The 20,953-nt window shown below is 45.5% G+C and overlaps 1 protein-coding gene across 1 annotated transcript in view; it reads right to left on the reverse strand.

Moving 5' to 3' along the window:
* Positions 1 to 19,836, reverse strand: part of LOC116979236 (ribosomal protein S6 kinase alpha-6) — an 83,246-nt gene extending 63,410 nt beyond the window's left edge. The window contains exon 1 of the mRNA XM_033030820.1: positions 19,662 to 19,836. Coding sequence (XP_032886711.1) covers positions 19,662 to 19,721 — 60 coding nt within the window. The 5' untranslated portion in view covers positions 19,722 to 19,836. The remainder of the gene's footprint in view (positions 1 to 19,661) is intronic.
* Positions 19,837 to 20,953: the final 1,117 nt, after the last annotated feature.

The raw sequence follows: 20,953 nt of genomic DNA on the forward strand, positions 1-20,953 counted from the left end.
AAGATAATTTCATGGGTGCAGTCGTTCCCCTGGGTTTGGATACTGATTCAACATTCAAGGAAGGGATAATTATAAAATCATTCAATATACATAGACAGTGCTTTCTAGTTTTTAATCTTCCAGTTTTCACCGTTGTAACTATTCACTCAGCAGAATATTATGAGGCAGATGCTGACAAACAAAAGACAAATTCTAAATTCCTCTTCCCAGCTCTCCCACAGCCCACTGTCTCCGCCTCTTCCTTTCTTCTTCCCGCCCCATCAGTCTGAAAAAGGTTCTCGACCCGAAACGCCGCCTATTCTTCCGCTCCATAGATGCTGCCTCACCCGCTGAGTTTCTCCAGCATTTTTGTTTACCTCTGTCAATTTCTAAAGAAGTCTAAAGGCTATAAATTTGTAGCCAAAAGGTTTGGAAGGATGGCTAACCATGGAATCTGTAAATAAATATTGCGTTTATTAATGACAATTGTGCACTCAGTGCCAGAATGACCCCAAAACTACATTACCATTCAATAATTCACAACCATGACCTTGGATGAACTTTGAGATCCGCACTCTCCTGAAGTCCAGACACAGGGCATTCACCTCCGATGATACAGTGGCCTACATGAAGACCAGATACGACCTTGGTAAGGCCATCAGAAAGGCCAAAAGGGACTTCTGCTCCAAACTGGAGGACGAGACAGATGTTCGGCAGCTGTGGCAGGGTCTGAATGCAATCACCTCCTACAAGGCAAAACCAGGAGGCAGCTCGAATGCCGGTGTAACATCACTCCCTGACGAGCTCAATGCATTTTACGCACGCTTTGACAGGGAGAATACTGATGTGCCTGCCCGATCCCCCATTCGCTGCGATGGCATTTCAGTCTCAGTCACAGAGGCCGATGTCAGGAAATCCTTCAGAGGGGTGAACCCCCGAAAAGCACCTGGTCCTGATGGTATACCCGGCCGTGTTCTAAAAACCTGTGCGGACCAACTGGCGGGAGTTTTTACGGACATTTTCAATCTCTCACTTCTGAGGTCTGAGGTCCCCACCTGCTTTAAAAGGGCATCAATTATACCGGTGCCCAAGAAGAGTAAGGTGACATGCCTCAATGACTATCGACCAGTGGCACTAACGCCGGTGGTGATGAAGTGCTTTGAGAGGTTGATCATGGAGCAAATCAACTCCTACATCGACAAAAACCTGGACCCACTGCAGTTCGCATACCGCCACAACAGATCAACGGTGGATGCGATCTCGCTGGCCCTCCACTCCGCACTGGACCACTTGGACAACAAAAACTCATATGTCAGGCTGTTATTCATTGATTACAGCTCGGCATTTAACACAATCATCCCCTCCAAACTGGTTACCAAACTCGCAGAACTGGGTCTCTGCGCATCCCTCTGCAACTGGATCCTCGACTTCCTCGTCCACAGACCACAGTCTGTTCGTATTGGTGGAAATGTGTCAGCCTCAATAACAATCAGCACGGGAGCACCTCAAGGCTGCGTGCTCAGCCCCCTGCTGTACTCACTCTATACCCATGACTGCGTAGCGAACCACAGTGCGAACTCCATCATCAAGTTCGCTGACGACACCACTATTGTGGGGCGTATCACTGATGGGGATGAGTCAGAGTACAGAAGAGAGATCGAGCAACTGTCCATATGGTGCCAGCGCAATAACCTGGCCCTCAACACCAGCAAAACCAAGGAACTGATTGTGGACTTTGGAAGGAGTAGGAGGGGGACCCACAGCCCCATTTATATCAACGGGTCGATGGTTGAAAGGGTCAAGAGCTTCAAATTCCTGGGCGTGCACATCTCTGAAGATCTTTCCTGGTCCGAGAACACTAATGCAATCATCAAAAAAGCACATCAGCGCCTCTACTTCCTGAGAAGATTACGGAGAGTCGGATTGTCAAGGAAGACTCTCTCTAACTTCTACAGGTGCACAGTGGAGAGCATGCTGACCGGTTGCATCGTGGCTTGGTTCGGCAATTTGAGCGCCCTGGAAAGGAAAAGACTACAAAAAGTAGTAAACACTGCCCAGTCCATCATCGGCTCTGACCTTCCTTCCATCGAGGGGATCTATCGCAGTCGCTGCCTCAAAAAGGCTGGCAGTATCATGAAAGACCCACACCATCCTGGCCACACACTCATCTCCCTGCTACCTTCAGGTAGAAGGTACAGGAGCCTGAAGACTGCAACAACCAGGTTCAGGAATAGTTACTTCCCCTCAGCCATCAGGCTATTAAACCTGGCTCGGACAAAACTCTGATTATTACCAACCACTTTCTGTTATTTGCACTATCAGTTTATTTATTCATGTGTGTATATATTTATATCATGGTATATGGACACATTTATCTGTTTTGTAGTAAATGCCTACTATTTTCTGTGTGCTTAAGCAAAGCAAGAATTTCATTGTCCTATACAGGGACACATGACAATAAACTAACTTGAACTTGAACTTGAGTAAAAAAAACTGAAATAAAGAAAATTGGTCAAAATGAATCCCAGAGATAATGATGAACAATGCAGAATCAATTTACTTAATCATGGATCGGTTTTTCATTGATTAAGATGCAGTAAATATGATTCCAGCAAAAGAAGGAACCGTCTTATTTATAACTCAGTTTATTTATTCATTTATTTATTTTTTATCATATATTTTTAATAAAAGCATATGTACAAATAGTAATAAACGACAAACTAGCTACAGAGTTCTTACATAGCTTCAATTTTTAATGTTTTTTTTTAAAGAAAAGAAATAAGGAAAGAAAGAGATAAGATAAACTATAAACAAATAGAAAGCAAGAAAGATTACAAATATAAAGATTGTGGAGATAGATCCGGGAGATGTTGAGTATAGTTGTTCATCCAACCCTAAACGCAAGTTTTGACTTTAATTTTGTGTTAAACCAGTTTACTTTTTAAAAAATTCAATAAATGGAGACCATATTTTAAAAAATAGTTCTGGTTTGTCAATTAAGCCAAATCTTATTTTTTCCAAATGAAGGTCTCGGTCATTTCCGTAATCCACATTTTAATTGTGGGGGTTGCTGTTTTTTTCTAAAATGTAAGAAATAATTATTTTGCAGTTATTAGGCTGTAATCAAGAAAGTGTCTCTGGCTGATCGTAAAGTTTGTGGTATGTTCTGATAATCCTAATATTATTAATTTTGGATCTGAGTCCAGTTGATTATCGATAACTTTAGAAATAATTTTAAAATGTCCGTCCAAAAATGTTGCGTTTTTATACAAGTTACAAAAGTGTGCGTTAAATTGGCTTCTTGAAATTGACATTTATCACAGTTTAGTTTATTGTCTTGTGTCAGGCACAGTGAAAATCTTTTTATTGCTTCAGCAGAAAGATTATACGTGATTACAATTGAGCCACCCACAGTGCACAGAAACATGATAAAGGGAATAACGTTTAGAGCAATCTAAAGTCCAGTCAGGTCTGATTAGAGGTAGTCCAAGGGTTAAACTTCTTCACCACCTTTGATTGGACTTTACTGGCTTTATCTTGCACTAAACATTATTCTCATATCTATTGTGTTGCCATTTTCAGTAAGCCATGGACAAACCTCAATGTCCCTCTGTTTTTCAACATTCCTCACCAAGCTTCAATACCCTTCCCCCATTTCACTTACCAAAATGATCTCAGGCACCCAATCAGAAAAGCATCCCTCCATACCAATGTCTGACTGAGCCAATTTTCCTTGGTTCAATTGGCCTTGTGGGACCTTATCAAATGCGTTACTAAACTCCACAAAGACGTCTCCCTTCACCAACCTCCCTAGTTACCTCCTGACAAAACTCATTCAAATTTTAAGAGACAGGATTCCCTCCGCACATGCTAATTATCATTGTGTTTAAGAAGGAACTGCAGATGCTGGAAAATCGAAGGTAGACAAAAGTGCTGGAGAAACTCAGCGGGTGAGGCAGCATGTGTGGAGCGAAGGAATAGGTGATGTTTCGGCCCGAAACGTTGCCTATTTCCTTTGCTCCATAGATGCTGCTGCACCCGCTGAGTTTCTCCAGCACTTTTGTCTACTAACCATCAGTGTATTTGCTTTTCCAAATCTACACAAATTCTATCCTTCGGGATTTTCTCCCGATCTTTCCCTACCTTTCATGCAAGGCTCTCTGGCCTATAATTACCTGATTTATCTCTATGGTCCTTCGACAAAGGAATAACATTAGATCTCCTCCGGCAATTCATCCATGGCTGACAAAGATGCTAAACGTCCGAGCCTAACTACCTCCACCCTTACTTCTCAAAACAACCCCGGATACGTCATCCATCCAGCCCTGGGGATCGAAGAACACAGGACTTACCATAACATTGAACACATCCTCCTTCCTCGACACCGACCAGCTCCAGATTATCCATGCACCCCTCACCATCTTCCACAACGCTTGGCTCCACACATTTTTGGGCACACTGTTTCCATGGTAAATATCTTGGGAATCTCCTCAATCTTACTTGCCATGGATATAAAGGGTTTTTAGTCTCCTATTTTCTTTCAAATTCTCTTCCATACACTCTGTAATGCTCCAGCGACTGATCAATCTGAGCCGCCTATACCATAGTATGTTTTATTTCTCCTTGATCTAACCTGTAATATCCTCTGTCATCCAAGACTCCCTATCCCTTCCAAATGTGAAACTACCCGTGTCACCAGAAAGAGGAATCCAGGCGAAACATCTTACAATATACTTGGTGCCACCCTTGAAGAATCCAAAGAAACCAAGTATCTTGGCATCAAATTACAGAATGATCTGCGTTGGAATGGTCAGACTCATCATGCAACGGTGAAAGCAACAGGTGTCCTAAACTTTCTGAGGCGCAACTTTCATCATTGTTCAACTTCTGTCAAGGAGAAGCTATACTTCACCCTCGTTAGACCTCATTTGGACTACGCAGTTGCAGCATGGGACCCATACACAAATAAAAAAAATTCTTCCATCGAACGTGTCCAAAGACAGGCAGTTCGATTTGTTACTAACACCTATGAGAGAGAAGCGAGTGTCACCAAACTTTTGAATTCTCTGGGGTGGAACCCTCTCCAAGACAGACGTGAAGCTCACCGTTTGACCTGTTTTTATAAAATGTTAAATGGTCAGCTCGACATAGACTACAAGACCTACACCAAACCAATTAGGAGCAGACGAGGGCATTCGATCCAATTTGTGATCCCAGCTACAAAGATGTATACAGCAGATCAGTCAGCATGTATACAGCAGGTCAGTCAGTCATCAGTCAATTATTATTATTATTATTAATTAATTGATTTTTAAATATGGTAGAAGTGTTGGGGAAAAGGGGTGAGATTTAATAAGTTATTCTTCTTCTCACTCCTTTTCGAGCTTGTACAGACACATTGGATCTTTGCTTTTGTTCTTTTCTTTGCTTTGTAAATATTGATTGTAATGTCCGATTGTTTGATAATTTCGATTTTGTTACTATTAATGTCTTTAATGTCTTTACTTGTTCGGAATAAATAAATAAATAAATAAATAAATAAATAAGATGAATACGGCAATTCGTTCTTCCCCCGCACAATTAAAGCATGGAATAATCTCCACCCAACCAGATGCAACTAAATTTAAAGTAGCTCTTTCTTCCCAATAACCCTTTCTGGCTTAAGCCCTCCCTTCACCACCTCCAGTTTAAATTCCATTTGGAATATTTTGGAGGACCAAGAAACCAAGAACCAAGGTGACGTTTCGGGTTGAGACTCTTATTCAGACTGAGACTAAGCTGCCCAAGCGAAATATGAGGTGCTGTTCCAGCATGCAACCCAGCGATATGAATATTGATTTCTCTAACTTCAAGTTACCCTTGCATCCCCTCCTCCTCCATTCCCCTCCACCCAAGTAGGTGTACTAGTTTCAAAGTCGTCTTGTTGAGTCTCATTGTCTGTAACTGGTTCTCACCCAGCCCACAGCTAACAATGGCCTGTTTCCTTTATCATCGTTACTTTTGTGCATATCTTTCATTCATTTGTTCAGTATCTCTCTACATCACCATCTATATCTCTCCTTTCCATTTCCCCTGACTCTCAGTATGAAGAAGGGTCTCGATCCGAAACGTCACCTATTCCTTCTCTCCAGAGATGCTGACTGATCTGCTGAGTTACTCCAGCCTTTAGTGTCTATCCTCACTTCATAACTGTTTACAAATGCACAGCGAGGCACATACGATTCAACCATTTCTCCCTTTTGCCAACTTAAGGGCTTGTCCCACTGTACTAGCTAATTCAAGAGCTCTCCCGAGTTTAAAAAAAAAATCTAACTCGTGGTAAGCACGTAGAATGTATGTAGCGGGTACGTCGGAGCTCGGGACGTCTCTTAGCGGCTCGTAACGCTAACAGCAGGTACTCGGGAAACGCGGTAAGCTCGTGAAGTTTTTCAACATGTTGAAATATGTCCCTGAGTACCTACGAGCGGCTATTACCGTAATTCCCCGAGTTCGAATCAGGGGAAACTCGGGAGAACTCTTGAATTAGCTCGTACAGTGGGACAGCCCCTTCATTCTGTAAATTCAGAAGAGTCAGCAATATCCGACACCAGATGCGTGCATTCAATACAGCAGAAGGAAATCTTTCTCACAAGACACTCAAACAGTCCTGAGCTGCCTCATTGAAGACTCTCGGCCTATCTTTGATCAGACTTTACCTTGCACAAAACGTTATTCACATTATTCCCTTTATCAAATGACGGACAAGATGCACAAGTTTTTTGAAAATATAATCATTTTCAAATACAACCCAAATCTTCCAAGACATTCAAATTTCTAAAGTTTTACCTGACCCACAGATGTAAAATGATCATAAAGCAAGTACGAGAAGCATGTATTTCTTAATACGCTACTTATTTCATTTGATGCTAACCGTCAAGACAATAACAATGCTCCAAAACCAAGTTAGTCTACAGCAGTGAAATACTTCAATCTGCAGGCACAAAAAACAAGTTAGGTTCCTTTTTAATTAACTTCAAGAGATCCTTCTGCGGAATTTGACTTAATTGACTTCAGATCCTTTAATTACAACACCAAGACTAAAACCGAACAGTCAAGCAAACTTGTACACGATGACATCAGAATGATACACAGTCTTTAATTTAGAAAATATCTCCAGATGCAATGAGACAAATCAAAGGTCATACAGTTTGTAAGAGGGCAATTCCAACAATAGCCAGAGTCAAGAAACAACTCAGAGAGGAGGTGATGGAGGGTGAGGAAGTGGAAGAGGAGGGAGACTGAAACAAAACAAATGGACTGGAGCAAGTGGGGAGGGGAAGGAAGACAGCACATGGAGTGGGGGGGGGGGGTGTGAAGTGGTGACCACGCGGTGGAGGGGGTGAAGGGAGGCCGACCAAGGACTGGAGGTGGATACTGATCGAGGGATGGGTGGGAAATCCTAGACTGAACGTCAACAAATGACAGAGGATGCAACTTCTACAGATGCACCTTGGAATGCGTTTTATCGGGATGCATCTCAGCATGGGTTGGGAACAGCTCCATCCAAGACTGCACAAAATCGCAAAGATTTGTGGACACAGCCCAGACCATCACGCAAACCAGCCTCCCTTCCATTGTTTAAGACCTCGTCTTTTCCCTTTGATCCACGTGTGGATTTATCACACTGATCCTTAAGGTGATCTGCCCTCTTCTTGGCTACCGTCTTACTTTGTCCTTGAGACTCTTGAAAGGCGCCCATAATATAAATTATTATTACTAGTATTCTTACAGAATCTTCTGGGATTCTCCTTCAGCGTATCTGCTTGGAGCCTCACCAAAGAGCCTGACAGTTCTCAAAATGATAGACAAAGGTTTGACCAAGGATGTATTCTGTGGCAGAATGGCCGTGACTGCACTGGCGACAAAAGGGCCAAGGGAGCGAGGGATCTACCTTGATCCACTAACTGAACAGTTAGGCCACTAGTAATATACAGCAGCCAATGTACAAGCATTGAGGGAGTGCAGCGTACGTTCACAAGGCTGATTCCCGGGATGGCGGGATTGTCATATGTTGATAGAAAGAAGAGGCTGTGCTTTTATACTCTGGAATGTAGAAGGATGAGAGGGCATCTTATTGAAACATATTAGATTATTAAGGGATTGGACACGCTAGAGGCAGGAAACATGTTCCCGATGTTGGGGGAGTCCAGAACCAGGGGCCACAGTTTAAGAATAAGGGGTAAGCCATTTAGAACGGAGATGAGGAAAAACTTTTTCAACCAGAGAGTTGTGAATCTGTAGAATTCTCTGCCTCAGAAGGCGGTGGAGGCCGAGTCTCTGGATGCTTTCAAGAGAGAGTTAGATAGAGCTGTTAAAGATAGCGGAGTCAAGGGATATGGGGAGAAGGCAGGAACGGGGTACTGATTGTGGATGATCACCCATGATCACATTGAATGGCGGTGCTGGCTCGAAGGGCCGAATGGCTTACTGCATCGATTGTCCATGTATCTATGAGTGAGGGATCTACCTTGATCCACTAATTGAACAGTTAGACCACGAGGAATATACAGCAGCCAATGTATAAGCAATGATATATGCTAGTCTGCAAAGTGCTGGATCGGGTAACTCCTCTGTAGCAATGGTCAAGCACTTTGGCTTTGTGGACTCCATTAAAGCACCCCCTCCCCGGGCACTTTCCCTTGCAACCGCAGGAAATGCTACTCTTGTCGCTTTACCTCCCCCCTCGACTCCATCCAAGGACCCAAGCAGTCTTTCCAGGTGAGGCAGAGGTTCACCTGCACCTCCTCCAACCTCATCTATTGTATCCGCTGCTCTAGGTGTCAACTGCTCTACATCGGTGAGACCAAGCGTAGGCTTGGCGATCGCTTCGCCCAACACCTCCGCACAGTTCGCAATAACCAACCTGATCTCCCGGTGGCTCAGCACTTCAACTCCCCCTCCCATTCCGAATCCGACCTTTCTGTCCTGGGCCTCCTCCATGGCCAGAGTGAGTCCCACCGCAAATTGGAGGAGCAGCACCTCATATTTCACTTGGGTAGTTTACACCCCAGCGGTATGAACATTGACTTCTCCAATTTCAGGTAGTCCTTGCTTTCTCCATCCTTCCCCTCCTCCTTCCCAGCTCTCCCACAGCCCACTGTCTCCGCCTCTTCCTTTCTTCTTCACCCCCCCCCCCCCCCCCACCCCCACATCAGTCTGAAGAAGGGTCTCGACCCGAAACATCACCTATTCCTTCGCTCCACAGATGCTGCCTCACCCGCTGAGTTTCTCCAGCATTTTTGTCTACCTTCAAGTTGCTGACGTTACTAATTCACGTCTGCCTTGGCCAGCAACAACGACACTTTTTATTAGATTTGATTGCCCACTTGATCAAGAATAAAAAAGGGTTCCAAGTGGCCCTTATTTGGATAACCCGGCAAACAAATTGAAGCAGAACACCCTTGGCCTCTGTTAGCTGTGTTCATTCAAAAGTGATTGTCTGTATCTTTGGATTATCCAGTAAACGACACTCATGGAGACTCCCCTAACTTGTATGACACCAAGTCGTATGGCTGTACAACCTTAGGGGGTAAATAGATTTTAGTGTACAGATATAGGATGGAAACAGGCCCTTTGGCCCACCGAGTCCACACCGCCCATCGATCACCCATGCACAGTAGTTCTTCTTCTTGGTTACTTGGTCCTATGTTAACCTACTTTCTCATCCAATCCCAACATGCCATGGGGCAACTTATAGAGGCCAATTAACCTGCATGTCTTTGGGACCTGGGAGGAAACAGGAGGAAACCTGCGTGGTCACAGGGGGGACGAGCAAACTCCACACAGACAGCAGCCGAGGTCTGGATTGACCCCGGGTCTCTGGCGCTGTGAGGCAGCAGCTCAAATATTTGCCTCTTTTGCTAATTAAACTGGCTATTTGCCATTTTCAATTGCGGCAGCGTTATTTATACGAATGCTATTTGGATTAAAAAACTTAGATGGTCAAACTACTGCGGTGTTTGTCTCATTAAACGCCCCTCGTCTGCGCGGAAGCTAAAAATCTAATCCTGTGCAACATTCGTTTTATCAGTGAAAAATGGCAAAACTTAATTCCTGATGAGACATGAATGCAGAGGAATATATTCAGACAAGAGTATGGCAAGGAATATAAATTGTACTTCAAGACGTTGACAACCAATGCAAGCAGTTCTTTGTTACTTCACCCACGCATTTCAGCAATCCTGCGTCACAATTCCTCATCACACTCACCAAGATCAACTGACTGATCTTCTATTACATCGGCTCGGCACACCTCCACAATAACCCAGGACAATAAAACCATTCACTTCTAGCATTGGACAAAATCTGCCATATTCCACAAACAGCACAGTATTTCTTATAAATGAGACGGAAAGCGTGCAGTTAGTGTGTGGAGGACAATTTAGAGTTGCAAATAGATTAGTTTAGATGCAATTAATTCACAATCAATTACACCGCCATTCATTGCCAATCAGGAATATACTGATTACTTAAGAATAGTGGCAAGAAAAGCACATACCGATCTGGTGACACATTTTGGATGCTTCAAAAATCATAGATTTGCCTAAAAAACAATATATTTTGAAACCTTTGGAATGAATGCTGCAGAACGATTTGTTTGGTATTTAGAAAGGTCCTTAACAAATTATAGTGCTGATGGGAGCTATTTATCTCAATATGTCTGGCAGGCTAATTCAAAATTATAACAATAACAAAATGCTGGAAGCACTCAGCATGCCAGGAAATCTCTGGGAAGAGAGAAACTGTGGATGATTCAAGTCCAAGACTGTGCAGAGCTGGAAACAGACAGATATACATGAAGTTACAGCAGTGTGCTTCCATTTACTTGTTTTTTTCTGTTTCTGCCTGTTTATGGAAGTAACTGATACCTTGGTCTCCACCCTACCACGGACATTCCACCAAGTCACCAAGCCAAGAGTGTTTTATTGCCACAAAACGGAACAAAATTCTTTCTTGCAGAAGCACAACAGGTTTGCCAGCACAGTACTCGCTAAATAATATAACAAACAAACAAAAATAAAGTTCAAGAAGGAACCCAATATAGTGCAAAACAAAGTCCCTCATGCAACCAAGGTATTTTGTAGTTCTGAGTGTGGTCGGTTCATGGTGTTCAACAGCCTGGTGGGGTCAAGGAAAGAGCGTTCACGTCACGGCCCTGTTTCCACCAATCTTTCCACCACCACGCACAAGAAGCGACAAGACAGACACAACTTCTAATCTTGTGTGTGGACTCGATAAGAAGAATGGCCAGATGGTTGTTGGGAAGAAGCTGTTCCCGATTCCGTTAGTTTTCAGGCTCCTGTACCTTCCTGCTGGCGGCAGGAGTGAAATGGGAGCATGGTCAGGGTGGTGTGGGTCTCTGATGATGCTGGCTGCCTTTTTGAGGCAGCGACTCCTGTAGATCCCTTCGATGGTGGGGAGGTCAGTACCCGTGACGGACCGGGCAATGTACACAGCTTTTTGTCATCTCCTTCGTTCCTGGACGTTTTGAGTTGTTGAACCAGGTCGTGATGTAACCAGCTCTCTACTGCACACTAGTACAAGCTCAAATTAGTAATCATCGACGTACCAATTTTCTAAGGAGGTAGAGGCGTTGATGGGCTTTGTTTATGATTGTATCAATGTGCTGAGCGAGTCCAGGACAGATCTTCATAGATATGTGTGCCCTGGAACTTGACGTTCTTGACTCTCTCCACCACCGTCCCATCAATGAAGAAAGCTTCGAGGATCCTTGGACTTCCTCTCCCAAAGTCAGCAATCAGTTACCTGGCTTTACAAATGTTGAGAACAAAGTGAAGTGAAGTAAGTTTATTGGCCAAGTGTTCACATACAAGGAATTTGCCTTGGTGCTCCGCCCACAAGTAACAAGATGACATACGGTGACCGCTGTTGTTCCAGCACCATTTAATCTGATGATCAACCCCCCCTCCTATACTCTGAGTCATCCAACAAGCTGTTGTCAGCAAATGTAGTGAATTACAACAGACTGGCTGTACATTATGGGGATAGAATGAGGAGAGCAGAGGGGCTAACACACACACACACACACGTGTGTGTTTTTATTGTCCGAGTGTCAAGTGCAGAGTGGAGAGAAAGCAAGATCACTTCCTGCAGTGATCTATCGTGGCGGTCGTCACCTTGAAGCGGGTCCAGGTCTCCAGGTGCCATTTGTGGTCTGGGTGCTTTTTTTGTTATGGAGGGTAGTCTGAAGAAGGGTCCTGACCTAAAACATCACCTGTCCAAGTTCGCCAGAGATGCTGTCTGACCCTCTTAGTTACTCCAGCACTTCTTGTCCTTTTTCCTAGTTAAATTGAGGGTGCTGGAAACCAGGGTGAAGAGAGCAAACAGCATTGCCCCAGCGCAGAAAATGCAGTGAGGAAAGCAACCTGGAACACCAGAGGCAAAATATATGTCACGGTTATTTCTGGGATCTACTTTCCCTGGCTTTTATTTACTATGACATATCTTACCAACTTTCCCTAAGTGGATTTCTTTTGGATGAAGTGAGCACATCCCTCCCCAATATTTGCAGACTGTGCCATATTAATATAAAAAATACATTTTCCATGTCCTCAGCACAAGAGCCCAGCCTGGAAACCAAGACAATCTTAATATTTTATCCACACATTGAGCCAAATAACATTAATCCCTTAACAGTCTAAATACAAAGCAAATCCAATTTAATGTAGTAAAACATATATTTGGTCCTAAAATAACACAGAGAAAAGAAAGATCAGATAGGTTTGTTTAAATTAAATGAATATTTCCTACTTGCTTTTCAATTCTCTTCATCTCTTCATGACTTCTCCTTTGCTAAAGCCTTTTGTTGAGATATTTTCACCACCTGTACCAAGTTTCCCACCTAAACCGTTCTCACTTGAGAGAAGTGACGGCAAGGTGGCGCAGCGGTAGAGTTGCTGCCTCACGGCGCCAGAGACCCGGGTTCCATCCTGACCATGGGTGCTGTCTGTAGAGTTAGTACGTTCTCCCCGTGACCTGCGTGGGGTTCCTCCCATACTCCAAGGGCATACAGGTTTGCAGGTTAATTGGCTTGGTAGAATTGTAAATTGCCCCGAGTGTGTGTGGAGTGGTGTTACAGTGTGTGTGGGGATCACTGGTCGGCATGGATTCAGTGGGCCGAAGGGCCTGTTTCCGCACTGTATCTCTAAACTAAACTAAAAAAAAAACGTCTGACACTTCTTCTCTCAGTAAAGGCTCCAAAACTTCCAGACAAACCTCCAGGTCCATAGTTTGTCTTGTCTCTTCCAATTACTCACTGAAACGGAAAAATAACCAAGGTTGCGACTGGGAGCTTGGTCCACTGCCTATTGAGCACAAAGCTGCCATCCACTCAGCGCCTGGACATGTGGGCTGAACCAAGGGAGAGCTCCCACAAGCTGCCAGCCAGTCTTTGCTAAGAATTAAAAGTTTCCCTTCGCTAAGAAAACTATAATTTTCGTATCTAACTAAAGCGAGACTTCATTGTCAACTAATAAACATAGACCACAAGACAAACATTTCTGGTCTTGACCCAGAAAATGTCCATTCGGCCCATCAGGCCCGTGCTGGTTCTCAGGTGAGTAATCCTGTTAATCCTTCCTTTGCTGTACCTCTGCAAGCCATTCCTTCTCCTACACATGGCCTGGGACATTTTCTTTAACAACATAGAGGCCACATAACCTGCCACGTCTTTTGAGGCGTGGATAAAATCCAACGTGCCTGGAGGACGACCAAGCAGTCATGGGGAGAACTGCAGATGCTGGTAAAATCAAAGGTAGACACAAAATGCTGGAGAAACTCAGCGGGCTAGGCAGCATCGACGGAGACCCGGAAGGGCCTCGACCCAAAACGTCACCAATTCCTTCTCTCCATAGATGCTGCCTCACCCGCTGAGTTTCTCCAGCATTTTGTGTCTACAGTCACGGGGAGAATATGCAGACAGCACTCGGGGTCAGGACTGAATGAAGCCAGATGCCTGGCAGTAGTGCCAGCTGCTCCACCACAGTGCCACCTCTAATCGCTGCCAATGTCAGCAGAACATTTCCAATTATGTGGCATTTGTAATATTAAAAAAATTAAATGGCTAAATACATGCATAGGTAATTCCATAACGAGCATGTATTATCTACGAGCTTCCAACTGCCAAGAAAGACTTTGTAAGAGAGCAGGACAAAAAATCTTCTGACCCTGTTCTTCCATACTCTCAAATCCCTGTTTTTTAAAAACATTAAAACATTTTTTTTGTACATTATTCCTTTTATCATCTCTCTGTACACCGTGGAAGGCTCGATTGTAATCATGCACTGTCTCTCCACCCACTGGTTAGCACGCAACTAAAAGCTTTTCACTGTACCTCGGTACACATGACCAAACTAAACCAAATAAACCAAAACTAAAACCAAACTAAACCAAACATGACAAAAGTTCTCAAGCTCTGAACATTGAATTCTCCAATTTTAGATAATAATATGCCCCCATTTTAAATAATTTAATTACGTTTATTGGCCAAGTATTCACATACAAGGAATTTGCCTTGGTGCTCCGCCCACAAGTAACAACATGATATACAATGACAGTTATGAATGACTCAGAAAACACTAAACATTAATAATAATAAAACATTCATGATAAAACACCATTGATCAAGCATGTGAACCAACAAAATACCAGATCAAAGGGAGGCTACAGATTTGTGGCTGTTGAGTAGAGCAACTACTCGTGGATAAAAACTGTTTTTATGTCTGGCTGTGGCAGCTTTGACCGTCCGGAGTCGCCTTCCAGAGGGAAGTGATTCAAAGAGTTTGTGGCCAGGGTGAGAGGGGGCTTTCCTTTCCTGTGGCCACTCCCAGTGCCTATACATACTTCCCATTAACTCCCCCTGCACCGTTTCATCTATATCCCTCCCTCTGGTTTTACATCTCACTCCCCTTCTCTCCTTATCCGACACCCTTTTCATCTCCAGCCTTTGTCCGCCCATCTGCCATCTCATCTGTATCCACATTTTATTTGCCAGCAAGAACAAAAAGTCACAAAGTGCTGTTGCACCTCAGCGGGTCAGGCAGCATACCTGGAGAACATAACATGGATAGGTGACATTTTGGATCGGGACACTTCTTCTGACCGATAGGTGGCGTTTTGGGTTGAGACCCTTCTTCACCCGCCGGCCTTTGGCCTGCACACACCTAACCCCCCCTCTTCCCCCTCTTCCCCCCCCCCCCCCCCCCCCCCCCCGCTACAATCAATTGGAAAAAAGGTCCTCACCCAAAACATGTTCTCCAGAAATGCCACCTGACCTGCTGAGTTACTCCAGCAATTTGTGTTCCATGCAAGATTCCAACTTCTGCAGTTCCTTGTGTCCACAAAAAAAGCTCGAAGATGCTCGAAAAACATTGTGGAATAGTGGCCGATTTATACACAACACGTCTTTCACATCTTGCCCAACTAACTTTCCTGAGAATGTGAACTAAAACGAGGACTTCATACAGCAGACAAAGAATTTGCACACTGCATCAAAAACTAGATCTAACCATTCTAGAGGTTTCTATTGTCAAGCATGCCCAACTGCACTGGCCACCACAGGTTACAATTCTTTTTTTCCTTCCAATTTTATATCAAAACCTACATTCTTCCATAAAAACATGTTTTTAGATTATGCCTTCATAAACCTTTTAGCCCATCCCAAGTACTTTACAGCTGATATAACCTTTGAAATTGCAGACACTGCCGGGCTGTAGGCCACAGAACAGCCAATTTGAACAAAGGAGGACTCCCATGTGATCACAACTAGATATCCAACTTTGTGCAGGAAAGAGCTGTGGATGCTGGTTTAAATTGAAGATAGACACAAAATGCTGGAATAACTCAGCGGGACCGGCAGCATCTCTGGAGAAGGGTCTCGAGCCGAAACGTCACCCATTCCTTCTCAACAGAGATGCTGCCTGTCCTGCTGAGCTACTCCAACATTTGTCTATTTTACTTTAAGGACGTGAGAAATAATGATCTTATTCTTCTTCAAAAAAAGAAGAGAGGAGCTCGCTTTTTATCCCTCATCCAAACAAAACACCGTTGAGGGTGCAGCTCGGTATTGCATTGCAGATTGAGCCCGGGTTTCTGTGATCAAGCCTTTTCTAACGAAACTTAACCCCTCAAGATGCTCCATCATCTCAGTTTCCCTGCCTTGTTCTGCGGCAAGTGTCAGTGGAAGGGCACGTTGATGCGTGCCAGGCATCAGGTTCGTCTCCAGCGTCAACACAAGGAGCTACAAAAGCTAGAATACTGAGCAAATGTGACAGTGTTGGAGGAATTCAGCAGGTTCTGTGGAGGGAATGGACGGACAACATTTCGTTTCAACACTGCCAACTTTATTAGCCAGGTTCCTCAAATTATTGATCCGAGTAAATCATCAATTTCTCTGATCAATAATCACAAGAATACACAATTTGATAACAGCCTTTCCTACTAGCTCGTGCTGATGCAAACAGACTTAAGTATAAGCTACCAAAGGTAGACAAAAATACGGGAGAATCTCAGCGGGTGAAGCAGCGTCTATGGAGCGAAGGAATAGGTCTGAAGGAGGGCCTTGACCCGAAACATCGCCTATTCCTTCGCTCCACAGATGCTGCCTCACCCGCTGAGTTTCTCCAGCATTTTTGTCTACCTTGATTTTTCCAGCATCTGCAGTTCCTTCTTAAACATTAAGTGTGAGCTACCAGTTAGTGCAGTTATCTTCTGTTACATCGGCCCCAGGCTGAATCGGCACTCGTCCACTCCCTTTCACAGATGTTGCCCGCCCCACCGAGTGTCTCCAGAACTTTGCCTTTTCTCACCCACGATGAGTAAACGGTTCAGGGCTCAGCTGGGGAAGCCCGGCGTCCTACAGCACCTTGGTGACCAGACTCAAGCTTGTTCCCGCGGTCATCAAACACTGAACGGACCTCTCACATAGCTGGTCGAGCTGCTGCCTCACAGCAGCAGAGACCGAGGTTCAATCCTGACCTCAGGTGTTGTCTCTGTGGTTTGCATCTTCTCCCTGTGACTGACTGAGTGGTTTTCCTCCAGGTTTAGATTAGTTTAGAGATATGGAGCAGTAACAGGCCTGCTGGACGTGCTCTGGATTCCTCCCACAATCCCAAAGCTGTGCGGGTTTGTAGGTTAACTGGCCTCTGTAAATTACCCCTAGTGTGTAAGGCGTAGATGAGAAGGTGGGATAACATAGAACTGGTGTGTTCAAGAAGGAACTGCAGATGCTGGAAAATCGAAGGTAGACAAAAATGCTGGAGAAACTCAGAAGGGTTTTGGCCTGAAATGTTGCCTATTTCCTTCCCTCCATAGATGCTGCCTCACCCACTGAGTTTCTCCAGCATTTTTGTCTACCATAGAACATACCACTAGAAGTGTGAACGGCTACCTTCAGGTAGAAGGTACAGGAGCCTGAAGACTGCAACGTCCAGGTTCAGCAATAGCTGCTTCCCCACAGCCATCAGGCTATTGAACTCAACTCAAACAAAACTCTGAACATTAATAGCCCATTATCAGTTTATTTGCACTTTATCTGTTTTATTTATTCATGTGTGTATATATTTATACAATGGTATATGGACACACTGATCTGTTCTGTATTCATGCCTTCTATATTCTGTTGTGGTGAAGCAAAGCAAGAATGTCATTGTCCTATCTGGGACACATGACAATAAACTCTCTTGACTTGATCAATGACTTGGTCGTCGATGACTCTTTTAAACCACAGAGATACAGCGCGGAAACAGGCCCTTCGGCCCACAAGGTCGACATCGACCAGCGATCCCCGCACACGATTATCCCACACACACTCTGGACAATTTCCAATTTTACCAAACCAATTAACCTACAAACCTGTACATCTTTGGAGTGTGGGAGGAAACCGGAGCACCTGGAGAAAACCCACGCGGGTCACGGGAAGAACGTAAAACTCCGTACAGACAGCACTCGTAGTTGGGATTGAACCAGGGACTCTGGCGTTGTGAGGCAGCGACTCTACCGGTCTCCGGCGCTGTTTGATCCATTCCTTCTCCCCAGATGCTGCCCGACCCGCGGAGTTATTCCAGAACTTCGTGCTTGTCTAAGACAGCGGGTCGGGCGGCGTCTGTGAAGGAGCGAGTGGGTGGGTGAGGCTTCGTGCGGAGACCCTTCCTCAGACTGTGGCCGTGGCGTTTGCCTTCTGAACCTTCTGAATCTGTAGTCGGCAAGGCAGTACTCTGCATATCGTCAACTTATATTTCAATTAAATTCCTGTTCTTCATTTGTTCACAAGTTACAGTAGGTATGTTGCAAAGCCTACCTGAAGCGTCGTTGAAGATCTGCTGCTGCGGGTGTGCGCGATTTTGGCGCCGTTTAGAGGGGGCGGGTTTAAAACGCGATTTTCTCTAAGCTGTTCCAATCGAAAATGTTCAGCCTAGTTAATTATTAACGAAAAATCGCTGGAAGACCCCGTCGCAAAAGCTATTATTAGGTTTAAAGGCCTTGAATAATAGTTATAGTAGTTTAAAAATCAATCTCTAAACCCGCGACCGCCAGCAACCGCAGGGTCTCATAAAGCAAATAGCAGAAGTTAGGTTGTATATTTTTACATTAAAAAGGGCTTCTAAAGATCCCTTTATACAAAGTTTAATATTGCGAGTAGCTCAATTTGGGCCCATTATATCCCGCAGTATTTTTCTCGGCATTTGGGGCACAAATCTACCGCAATGTGAACGTTCTAAACCAGCGCGTTCCACAGGGACCCACTGGAAAGCTGATTTAAATGGGCATTTATTTACAGCAATTAAACACTAAATTCCTTCCATTTGGCCTATAAATTAATGTAAATGAGATTTAAAAATCATGTTTTATTGTGAATTATTTGTGAATATTATTTGGACATTTAGGCTATTTAAAAATGTTAATCATTTATTAAGAAATGGATAGATGTTTAGATCTAGTAATTGAAGTCTGAAATTAGCTACAATTAGGTAACTAACTAATTATATGCTTTAATTTCAGGTCATCCAAGTAAGATTATTTTATATTTGTTTCAGAATGCTTCAATCTATGATAACTGAAAATTTCATTCAGTTCTCTTAATTTTTAAGAAAGTTATGGGCTTTTGACTGTTCACGATCACAGCTTTTTTGTTATGTCCATAGAAAATCAATAGGGAACAAGATGCTCATTTCCCAGTATGAAAATGGCCATAACTTTTTAAATACTTGAGATATGAAAGTGAATTAGGTGTCAAATTAAACTTATTTTTATGCTTTATCTGATGGGATAAATTACAGACTTGATTTTTAAAATCTCAAAATTTTGTAACATTGCTAGTTACAGGAGCTGAATGGGGCCATTCGGCCCATCGTGTGTATTCCGCCATTCAGTCCCGACTGATCCACGTCTCCCCCCCCCCATTACCCGGCCACCCGCACTGATCCTCCAGCCCACCCCGCTGCCGGCCCTGCACTTTCCCAGCCCGCACTTCCCCAGCCCGCGCCCTCACGCCATCATCATCTGCGCTCTTTGCTGGGTCCCGCCGCGGGCGGGCGGACATCACCGCGGCCCCGGGCCTGTGGCGGGGACAGGCCGGGGACAGACCAGGTACAGGCCGCTCCCTCTACCCGGCCCAAACCCCTCACCTCACTCACGCTCGACACCTCCATCTCCTGCCACGGTTTGTCCAGCTGCACGAACGGCATCCTAACGCCGCTGCCACCGCCGCCGCCGGGCGCCTCGGCCGCCGCTCATGTTGCAGCCGCAGCTCCAGCAGCAGCAGCAGCGGGCGGGACAGACGGCTCGGCTTCCTCCTCCTCCCCCCCCCCGGCACCGCCCACAGCCTGCCCCACACAACATGGCGGCCCACAGCCTGCCCCACACAACATGGCGGCCCACAGCCTGCCCCACACAACATGGCCGCCCACAGCCTGCCCCACACAACATGTCGGCCCACAGCCTGCCCCACACAACATGGCCGACCACAGTCTGCCCCACACAACATGGCAGCCCACAGCCTGCCCCACACAACATGGCGGCCCACAGCCTGCCCCACACAACATGGTCGCCCACAGCCTGCCCCACACAACATGGCGGCCCACAGCCTGCCCCACACAACATGGTCGCCCACAGCCTGCCCCACACAACATGGCCGCCCACAGTCTGAAGGATCTCGACACGAAACGTCATCTCTCCCGAGATGCCGCCCGTCACGCTGACTTACTCCCGCATTTTGTGTCTACCTGCCCCACACAACATGGCCGCCCACTGTCTCCCCTTCAAGGCTTGGCCGCTGACAAGCGTTCATAGCATGGAGCTTCATACCATGGCCGCCACCTATTCGTAGACACAAGGAACTGCAGATATTTGGTTTTCAACACAGAAGATCCAAAGTACTGGAGAGCGGATCGAGGGCGGCGTCTGGAAAGTACTGGAGAAGGTGACGGTCGAGGTCAAGAATCTTCTTTCAGCCGCCTGACCCTCACAACATGGCCGCCGTGAGTCCGGTCCCTCACAACATGGCCGCCGTGAGTCCGGTCCCTCACAACATGGCCGCCGTGAGTCCGGTCCCTCACAACATGGCCGCCGTGAGTCCGGTCCCTCACAACATGGCCGCCGTGAGTCCGGTCCCTCACAACATGGCCGCCGTGAGTCCGGTCCGTCACAACATGGCCGCCGTGAGTCCGGTCCCTCACAACATGGCCGCCGTGAGTCCGGTCCCTCACAACATGGCCGCCGTGAGTCCGGTCCCTCACAACATGGCCGCCGTGAGTCCGGTCCCTCACAACATGGCCGCCGTGAGTCCGGTCCCTCACAACATGGCCGCCGTGAGTCCGGTCCCTCACAACATGGCCGCCGTGAGTCCGGTCCCTCACAACATGGCCGCCGTGAGTCCGGTCCCTCACAACATGGCCGCCGTGAGTCCGGTCCCTCACAA

Source organism: Amblyraja radiata, chromosome 12 (genome assembly GCF_010909765.2).
Source record: "Amblyraja radiata isolate CabotCenter1 chromosome 12, sAmbRad1.1.pri, whole genome shotgun sequence".
Classification (NCBI taxonomy): Eukaryota; Metazoa; Chordata; class Chondrichthyes; order Rajiformes; family Rajidae; genus Amblyraja; species Amblyraja radiata.